Source organism: Dipodomys ordii, unplaced genomic scaffold (assembly GCF_000151885.1).
Source record: "Dipodomys ordii isolate 6190 unplaced genomic scaffold, Dord_2.0 Scaffold6, whole genome shotgun sequence".
NCBI classification, from domain to species: domain Eukaryota; kingdom Metazoa; phylum Chordata; class Mammalia; order Rodentia; family Heteromyidae; genus Dipodomys; species Dipodomys ordii.
The window spans coordinates 8,253,359-8,263,878 of NW_012267222.1; the positions used below are offsets into that span (position 1 = coordinate 8,253,359).

Genomic DNA, 10,520 nt, shown 5'->3' on the forward strand with positions numbered 1-10,520 from the left:
TGGTTTTCCAAGTGAGAGGAGACATACAGGGCTCCTTACAGGACTTCATGAATGTTTTCCAAATCTCTGAGTAGCCTGGCCATGGGTTTGCAACATCTCATAGAAACCTCTTTATCACTATCTGTCCCGCTCCTGACCAGATTGGAGAATATTAGGGTGGTGTGATAATATAGCCTTGACCTAGAACCAGGAGCCCGGGCTTCACAGATGTTGGGCCACAATGTGTCCAGAGCAGGATCTGATGCAATCTCTTTTCTCATTTTTCAGTATGGCAAAACCTTTATCTCTGTGGGTGATCCAGACTTTGCAAGTTATAAAGTACCTGGATCTGTGGGCAAGAGATAATCTTAATACCTTCTCTAGGTAGCAGGAGTTCCTCAGCCCATTCTGAAGGAAGAAGCACACCATGATTGCTTTGTTGGTGATCCTTCTCACTGTTGGGTACATCCTGTTCCTGGGGTTCAGCTTGTGGATTCTCATAGACTATTGGATGTTTATTGATGTTCCACCTGCAATCGTCCACCCCATGAAGTTTCGGATTCTGTACTCCTTTGGCCATCTAATATTCACATGGGTAAATTTTTTTTTTTAATTATTGTATCATGCCAGAGTACTGAGAAGGGAAGCCTTGGGACAGCATTTTGCAAAAAGGCCCATAGTCTACAATCAGGCTAATACATATTGATCAATGAAAAGATGCCACACCTTTTGCTCTGGGGTTATTATGGAAAAACAAAGCAAATGTGATGGTCATAAAAATGAGCCTTGACTGTCCTTGTGTCCACTCACCAAACAGGCAGTTAACAGAAGAAACTCATAGAGTAGGTTCTAAAAAGAAAGAATCTGTGGTCTTTTTGAGTTAGACAATGAGTTGGTATAGTGCCTAGTGGCCCTGACTATGCAGGACAGCATGGGTTAAACAGTCCATAGCAGATTGGGTAAAACACATCCTGTTACTCATATATCACTTAGGCAAGTGAGACTGTAGGAGTCGGTGGCTGTTGATATGCTTTGGAAGATTGGAACCAGCAGTTATTCACCAGAGATATGAGGTTAAAATCTCCTTGACAAAGGTTTGTTGCCAGTGAAATTCCTTCATAAAACTGGAGAGGATGAAAAATTTTTATCTGTAACCTAATAGCATCTGTCCAGCTTTGAAACTTAGCTAAGATATAGAACAATAAGAGTAATGTATGATGTTAATACTTGAATATTTTTAATGTGTCAGTACTTGGGTTAGAACTCAAGGCCTCATGCCCTCACTCAGCTTCCTTGCTCATGTTTGGTGCTCTATTACAAGAGCCACACCTTTACTTCACCTTTTTGTTGTTTCATTGGAGGAAAAGGAAGTCTCCCAGATTTTCCTGTCTATGCAGGCTTCCAGTCATGACTTAATGAATCTCATTCTCTTAAGTAGTTAAGATTAGCAGCATAAAGCTTCAATACCCAGGAATGTTATTCATTTTATTTGGCCGATAGCTATTTGTCTTAACCATAGATAAGTAGTTAGGCATGAGAGATCAATGCCATCCTAAAACACAATAATAAAGATGTAGAGAAGACAAAGGAAGCAGAGTATAATTCAGAAAATTATGTGAGAGTACGTCCAAGGGGTACTTGTGGAATATCAAATTGTTTATCTACCTATCTATATCTACAGAGATAAATATTGATACATACGTATATGTTGATATAAATGTATAAGTTGATACATACCTATGGACAGGGTAGACTCTGTCTTGTTTTAGTCTGCCTTTCTGCTCCAGGATGCTAAGTTCTATTAGGGAGATCAGAAGCCTTCAGAACATTCTAGCTCTTTGGGGTCCTCCAGTGAAATGGCAAGTCAAAAGAAACCTCAAATGGAAACCAGATTCCATGCTACAATTCCCATTGTGATAATGAATCTGTGTCATGCATAACCAGCCAAACTCATTGACTCAGCCCCAGCCTCAGTAGTACAGCTGATCAGAAAGCAGATTAACCATCACTGTGATAAATTTATAGCTACCAAAATCCATTGCCTATAACTTTAATTGCTATAGCATAAGGGTAACCCCAAAGTGCCTTCATCACACTTAGAACATGCCATTGTCCCTGACAAGAAAGGGCAGATGCTGAAGAAATCATGAAAAAGGCAAATCATCTTTGCAAAGTTCATTCTGTGCAGATTTCATGCACTCAGAAAACCCTGCTGTTCTGAAGAGGGCACCGCCAGGAAAGGTGAAGTTGAATCACCTCATTCAAGGCTGAGGCAGCAGTACAGCAGTCTTCACACGGGGAGTAGAGTTTCCAAGTCTGTGGAGGCAGGGCTGAACTTGCAGCAGGTCCCTACTCAACCTTTGTCTTTGCAGTGGAATGTGTGGAAAAAGAGGACCCTAAGAGTTGGGTCTTAGGACTGTAGTGGTGTAAATTTTCTCCTATGTGTATACAGGGAATGAGTGAAATAATAAAGGAAGTCTCCATTTGACCTTGGTAATGAGGTGCTGGCTGGTAGAAATAATGTAAGAATCAGCATTGATCCAAGGCAAGTAGCTCAGGAGTCTTTAATATGAATGCAATAAGAATTCCATCTGATGAGAAGGTATAGCTTTCCTGGGCTTCTTGTTTCTCTGTTCTCAGAACTACTTGACAAGCATCAGTGTCCATAAAACTTAGGGGAAGCTGATGAACTGATCTCCACATGGGAGCTGTGTGCACACTGATTGTCTGGCACTGGTTCCAAAATGGTTCATAGAGCTTATTGAAAGGAACTGAGTCTTGAAAACAGATAACTCAACTTTGTCTCCAACTCTCCTCCAGGGGTGTATACTTGAGAAGATAAGAATTTGCTCCATGCCCAGATTTTGTCAATTTGTACTACACCTACAGCCAATAAGGAAGGACCCTAGAGTGGTGGTGACCAACCTGCGATTTGGGACAATCAGCGTGAGGCTGTTCCAGCCGAAGGCAGTGTCCTCTTGCCCTCGTCGAGGCGTCATCTTCTACCATGGAGGGGGTGCAGTGATAGGAAGTCTGGGTAAAGAGCTTTCCTGTGGTGTGTGGTCATGGAGGAAGGGCCTCATTACCCATCAGCCTCAGCTAGCTATCCAGTGACCCCTGGGTGGGGCCAATTCTAGCAGTCAATGGAGCTCCATCTAGTGCAACTAAGTAGAGGCGAGAAACACACCATCAATGGAATTGGAGCTTCCTGCCTGAATTCTTCACAATATGATCTCTCAGTGCAGGTGTAGGTCAGGGATTTTCCAAAGGGGCTTCTAGATACATGGCTATGACTCCTCTCTTCCATCACTGCCTAAATAATATCCTCTCTGCCTTGTAGAACCTCTGACAAACCCCTGCATTAATTACAGTGGGCCATTCTGAGACATCAAGTTCCTTACCAAAGTGAATATATAAAATTGTTAATCTTCCTTCCCCTAGTCCAAACTCATTAGTTCAAACTTCTAGTCCAAAGTCTATTTCAGATGCCTTTGCCTTCTGGGGTCTCAATTTACCAAACTGTAAAATTAGCATTGCAGAAGTTAAACCTCATGGTCCACTTGAGCTATGACATGTGGTAAATCGCAGATAGATATCTGGCATTGTCTACACAGAGCTTCACAGTGTTATTTCAGAGGAGACCAAAGGACACAGACAGTCTGTTATCCAGAGGCCTACAACAGCAGCTGTTCTCAGTGGGGCGGTGGTGGCACGTGTTCATCCTCATCATGGCTTGAACTCTGTTATTCCTGTCTTGCAGATATGTACCACAGCATGTGCAGTTTCCTGGCCCTGAAGACAGACTCAGTGGTGCTCTCAGTAGGGTAAGTAGAGTAAGAGAGGGAGAGTAGCAGTCCAGAAGGATGATGTACAAGATCAAGGAGCCCTGACCACAGGTGCCCTTTTATACATTCACTCCCTGACAGATATGCCATAGGACATCAGAAGAGTGGAAAAACATCACATACACTGGGCATGCAAGGATCAGCTGTGCTAGAGTAAATACAAGATTACAACCCTCCATTTTACACATTTTTCTTCACCTTAAATGCTACAGGAGAAACTTATCTTAAGAAGAATTAGGATTTATTGTTTACATTTATCTGAAAGGCAGGGTTGTTCTGTTCCTATGTGTGTCTCTGAACGTAGGTCATCATTGTGGTAGGAGGACATGGCAAAGCAGAAGTGCTTACACAATTGTAATCAGGAAGCAGAAAGGACAAGAACGTATCAGAAACAAGACACAATTCAAACACAGTAGCCTACTTTCTCCAAGTAGCACCCAATCTCATGTCCTAATAATACCTTAATATTACCTTGATATTTCATCACTGGATTCATATAATGGTGAATTAAGATCCATCTTTGTCCTATAACCTTTCAACAATTGGTTCCAATAACTATGGAACTAGCAATCAATCCATGAGGTTATTATGGATACAATGTATCCAAACCACAACATTTTACAATGGACTTCAAGGGCTCATAGCCATCTCAAACTGCAAAAGACATTGGTCCTTGTCTAAGACTCCTCAAAGTCTTACAAGCTACACAATTGTTCAAAAGTTCAAGTTCAGGGACTGGGAATGTGGGTTAGTGGTAGAGTGCTTGCCTAGCACATGTGAAGCCCTGGGTTAGATTCCTCAGTACCACATGCACAGAAAAAGCCAGAAATGGTGCTGTGGCTCAAGTGGTAGAGTTCTAGCCTTGAGCAAAAGAAGCTCAAGGATAGTAAGTGCCCAGATTCTGAGTTCAAGCTCCGTGACTGGCAAAACAAGTTCAAGTCCAAACTCAAATTACTATCATGGGTCCTTGAAAACTTAAGAGCAAGTTAAATTCTTTCAAGATGAAATGGGACAGAGTAAACACTCTCATTCCAAAAGGGAAGTATGGGAGTTCCAGAGCAAGAAGGTGAACAGAGTAAGACCAAACCATAGCTGGGAAAGCATTAAGCTGGAGTAAAAGTTGTGTGGTGTGATCTCCAAATGTTCCTGTGAGCTGTGTGATTAAAACCCAACTTCTTCTGTGTTGCGCTGGCTCTCATCACTGCCTGAAGATTTACTTAGCATATAACCCATTTTGCTGACATCAACTTCTTTGTGTCTCAACTGAAGCATAGCTTCACCCTCACACCTTCCCCCACCAATTACCCATCTCAAAGACTACCTGCCTGTGGGGACTCAAACACTGCTCTGCTTTGCCTAGCTTCTCAAGCTTTCCTTTGAATTCTCAGTGGAACTATACAACACTATCTAGAGTAGTCATGGATGATGTCTACAACTGTGTACCAACAGTGTATGGAGTAACTGGGCCTCTGTGGCTCACTGTGTCTTAGCCAACTACTGCAAGGGCTACTGATCATGGTAAAATAAGTCCTGAAGAAATAATTTCCTATAGGTCCTATGGAAGGAAGGTGCTCAAGTGTGAGTATAAACTTTCACAGTTGATCGCCTAAATGGATGGGGTCTGGGCAATTCTGGAGATTCTCTCAAGGGATCTTTCCCATCCATTAGGAAAGTGTTGTTTCCTTTTACTTAACTATTCTCTTTACTTAACTACTTTCTTTAACATCCACAGACACTATGTACAACAGTTTTAGTATAGTTTTAATCATTGTTTCTGGGAAAACTATCTATTTTTCCAATGTTCCTGCTTGACAATTGCCTTTATCTCTCACAAAGTCTCAAGGCATGGGAAAAATGGAGAGTTCTTTGCAATACTGTTACAGGAATGGCATTTAATCCGATTCCCAATAGAAACCTGTCTCTACCTCAGACCTCATGAGCACAATCTGTTATGTCAACATTCCTATCAGCATTCTAGTCTTCAGATCTTCTCCCAGAATCACCTACTTCCCTCTAGGTCCACACTTGGGGGCCTTGCCACCTTACATACCAAAGTTTTCCATATTCCTTCCACAGAGCAGTTCCTAGGGCTTAAGAACCATATTCTAGTGTGGTCATGGCAACCATCCTACTTCTCTGCACATCAGTTCAGAGAAGTGGTCCTCACACTGACCATTTTGTAAAAAGTTATTTTAGCTCATGGTTTCAGAAGTAACAACTCAGAGCCAATTTGCTCCACTGAAATGGACTGATCATAAGGTGAAAAAACAGAGCAAAATTCTCATCAGTTGTTTCAGAAAGATGACAGTGAGAGTCAGTGTCCAGAGAGAAGGTATACTTGAACAGCACCTTCAGTAATCTACTTCTTCTAACAAAATCTGACCACCAGTCACTTCCCTATAATGACAAGAGATTGTGAGTCAAGAAGTGTTCCATCCATTATTGATGTAAGAGCCCACAACATTGTGTTACCAGAGTGTGATCTGAGTTGCATGTCATTCTAGGTTCATAAAATCTCCCTCAAATAATTGAAGAAGACATTCCCTATGATCCTAGCTATGCAGTAGTCTGAGATCTGAAGTACATAGTTTAAAGCTTGCCCAGGTAGAAATGTTCTTCAGACTTGTATCTCCAATTACCTGCCAATAATGTCAGATGTGTACCTGTGACTCAAGTGGCTACAATGGTAACTTTGAGAAAAAGTAGCATAGGGAAAGCTCTGAGTACTTGACCCAAAACAAAACACCACACACATGAGTAATGAGAGAAGCAGAAGTTCATTGAAGGGAAAGTGAGCTATAGTGAGTAGGCTACACTCCACAGGTAGCCAGTGAACCTGAGCAAGAGAGAGGCAAGGCCAGAGGAACGTTGGCTGGGATATTAGGCTGTTTAGGCAGAGGGAAAAGGTAGAGAATCCCCCACAGGAAGGATGCATATGATGTGACATGAAGTGGAATGTTGTTTTGTTAACCAATCAGAATTGTTTGCCAACAGTGCTTTTTGATCGTTATAAAGGTATAATGTCAGGGGCAAATTAATTGGCTGCTCTTACAAGTGACTATGAGAACAATAGATCCTGGTTTCTTTGTGATTCAATCAGGTCGTGTCTCAAGGATTGGCTCTACCAAGTAGGAAACAAGACTTGGATAAGTTAGCCTTTCCCACATACCTCCTATCCAAACTGTAGAATGACTGAGCTATTAGGGAATACTCGAGAGATATTTTGGAAATGAACTCTAAGAGCAGTGAAGATGTTAAGTAATCTTAGTAAAATTAAGGGGAGGGTTTTCACAAGTATAAAAAGTCTGCTAATGGGCTAGGAAAGTGGCTCAGTGGTAGAGCGCTTGCCTTACATGCATGAGGCCCTGGGTTTGATTCCTCAGCACCACATAAGCAAAAAGAAAGAAAGCCAGGAAGTGGTGCTGTGGCTCAAGTGGTAGAGCGCTAGCCTTGAGCTGAAGAGCTGAGGGACAGCACCCAGGCCCAGAGTTCAGGCCCCACAACCGCCCCCCCCCAAATCTGCTAATATCTTTGAGAATTAAAAAAAAACACCATCAATATTTTTAAAATTTGCCTGGACTCAATACCACAATGTAAAAAGAAAAGCACAAAATAAGGTGAATCTGAGATTCAGGGTAGCATGTCTTTCAGGGGAGATATGGATGAAGATGTTAGGGAGTCAGCATTGTCTGCAAGCGTAGGTCAATGTCCTATTCATTGTATATCATCCTTGATGGTTCTACAGGTTGACAGTTCTTTGTTTAAACCTACTTATTTACCTACCTATGTACTTTCCTATGTACTTGCCTACCTGCATATGTACATACTCCCCTGCCAAAAAATGCAAAGATGAATGTTGGAGAGTAACTAAATATAAATCATGTTCTTGGAGAAATCAACAAATCATTGGGATGAAAAAAAATGTGCATTGATCAGTATGATTCTGTATCTAAGTCCAAAAGGTCATGGAAAGTCAGTGTGATACAGTTTAGAGAAGGGGGTGAGTGAAGTTTTTTAAAAGACTATAATTTTATGCCACATTGATGGACTCATTCCATTTGGATTTCCTCTACATGAGGCGCCAAGGCAGTTGTAGGACTCCAATAAGTTACTAAGTATCACTAGACTATTTTAAAATCACTAAGAAGAGGAAAACCTTTCCAGTGTCATGACCTGATCTCAACTGGCTACAATAGTATCTGAGCATCTAACATAATAGTCCATGATCCAAAAAGCCTTAGATAAAATGAAATTCCATAACAGAGACCACAGCAAGGTGTATGCAGCCATTGCACTGATGCCTCCAAGGTATTTCACCGTGTGTTTCAATAGCAGATACTTGCAGAGATCTGGCCCATGGATCAGAGCAGATTGATGGGCAGCTTTGGAATTATGCAGGGAGAAAAGGAGCTTCAGACTTACCAGAGGGTGTCATAGGACCAGTCGAGGAGAAGATGGCCGAGAGAAGTTTCAATTCATAAATAACTTTTTGCTTCTTATATTACCTTCTCTTCTTTCCTATTTACTCCTATGTGAAAAAAAAAACAATTTCACTATGATGTCAATCTTAGCTTCCCCATGTCTGCTGTAAGACTGTGAGACCACCAGTAGCTAAATTGCCTCTCTCCCAAACCCCCAAGCCCCCCCCCAAATGTGTGTCAGCCCTTATCATTGTTTATTTTGTTTCCAAAGCAAACAGATTGGAAGTTTCAGAATCCTCCCTTTGTTTGCCTAAGGAAACAGATATTGGTTTGGATGGAGAACTTTAGCTACTATGACTCTAAGCAGGTTCTTCATATGCACACATAGAAAAGATAGGAATCCACCTGTTTGTTGGCTACACACAGTCTGAGGACTTTATCATAAGTGGTCTCCTGAGTGTGGTAGAGGACGCTGTTCAAATGGCCTCTTCTAACCCTCTGCTCACTATGGTACTGGGTTTCCTTTTTCCTCCGCAGGTACCGCAAGCTTCCTGACTACCACCACCCAGTCTCTTTCAGGGATTGTCTGAATGCCACCGTCCACTTCCTGAAGACACTAGATACCTATGGGGTGGACCCCTCCCGGGTTGTGGTCTCTGGAGACAGCTTTGGAGCTACCATTGTGGCATTCGTCAGCCAGGCCTTGGTGGGCAGAACAGATATTCCAAAGCTCCGGGGTCAGATCTTGGTTTACCCTGCTCTCCAGGGCATCAATTTGCAGTTACCATCATATCAACAGAACAAAAAAGTCCCAGTTCTTGTCACAAAATTCATGATATGTTTCTGCCGATATTTTACAATTGACCCCTCCTGGAAAGATGCCTTGTTAAAAGGTGCTTGTGTTCCTGCCCATATCTGGGAGAAGTATAAGAAATGGCTGAGCGCTGACAATCTCCCTGAAAGGTTCAGATACAAGTACCAAGCAGAATCTCCTGCACCTTTTAATGAGGCTGCCTACCTGGAAACCAGACATGTTTTTGAGGTAGAAAATGCCCCCCTCATAGCCGATGACCAGATTATTGCTCAGCTTCCAGGGGCTCTCATAGTGACCTGTGAGTGGGACTCCTTGAGAGACGATGGCCTACTGTATAAGAAGCGCTTGGAAGACCAGGGGGTCCCTGTGACCTGGTACCACGCAGAAGATGGTTTCCATGGGTGCTTAGCATTATTTTCTACAATTTTTTTCAATTTCCCCTGTTGTGAGAAAGTTATGTCTGCCATAGTCAAATACTTAAGGGAAATATGATGGATTTGTTGTGTGTCTGTGGTAATGAATTTACTTAGTACCTACAAGACCCTAGGTTTGATTTACAGCACTCAAAATAGGAAAGAGAAAAGTAAACAAAAACTAAGAAAACACAGCACCAAATAAACAGAAAGAAGAACTAAATGGTATATACAAGAGGCCCTGCTGAAGATGAGCTCAGATGATCTATCCACCAGTTCTACAGCACTGAGGAAAATGCTGCTATCAAAGGCAGACACAATGGCTTCCGTTGGTCTCTTCTTTGAAGCATAGGCCTGTGCAGAATAAATCGCACTTATATGTCATGCTGTCACTGGGTGAATCGTCCTCTTGATGCCAAAGCTTTCCAGGGACACACTCTTTCTAAAGGTGGAATCACCTCATTACTCCTGAGGTCATCGTGGGTCCAACAAAGCCCAACTAGCAATGCCTCCAGCTGAGCTGTTAAACCAGTCATCCTTGGGATGGACTTCAAAAAGAGGGCTTTATAAGAAAGAGAGAGAGAGAAGGAGCAAAGTGAGGAGAAATGGCAGCCAAAGATTAATTCTGATGAGCTTCAAGCTTTGTGTATAGTTCAAGTCTTTAATCAGAATACCTGAGGTAGATCCCCGACTCCCAAGAACCAGATCCTTAGGGACAAGTCTTCCATGGGAAGTGTAGAGGGATGGAAATGTCCATCCCTAAGAGAGTCAGGTGCAGACTCCTTTCTCAAGAGAGCCTCTAGGTGGTTAGAAAGTACATAGTCCTAGCCAGGTGCCGGTGGCTCACGCCTGTAGTCCTAGCTACTCAGAAGGCTGAGATCTGAGGATCACGGTTCAAAGCCAGCCTGAGCAGGAAAGTCTGGGAAACTGTTCTTTCCAATAAACCACCAGAAAACCGGAAGTGGCGCTGTAGCTCAAGTGGTAGAGTGCTAGCCTTGAACTTAAGAGCGCAGGGACAGCACTCAGGCCCAGAGTTCAAGGCCCACAA

The 10,520-nt window shown here is 42.5% G+C and overlaps 1 protein-coding gene across 1 annotated transcript; it reads left to right on the forward strand.

Annotated features, from left to right (window-relative positions):
• Positions 1-406: 406 nt before the first annotated feature.
• On the forward strand, positions 407-9,551 carry LOC105997542 (arylacetamide deacetylase-like 4). Its single transcript, XM_013031988.1, has 4 exons — positions 407-574; positions 2,800-3,016; positions 3,740-3,803; positions 8,783-9,551. The coding sequence occupies exons 1-4, from the start codon at positions 407-409 to the stop codon at positions 9,549-9,551; spliced, it is 1,218 nt and encodes a 405-aa protein (XP_012887442.1).
• Positions 9,552-10,520: the final 969 nt, after the last annotated feature.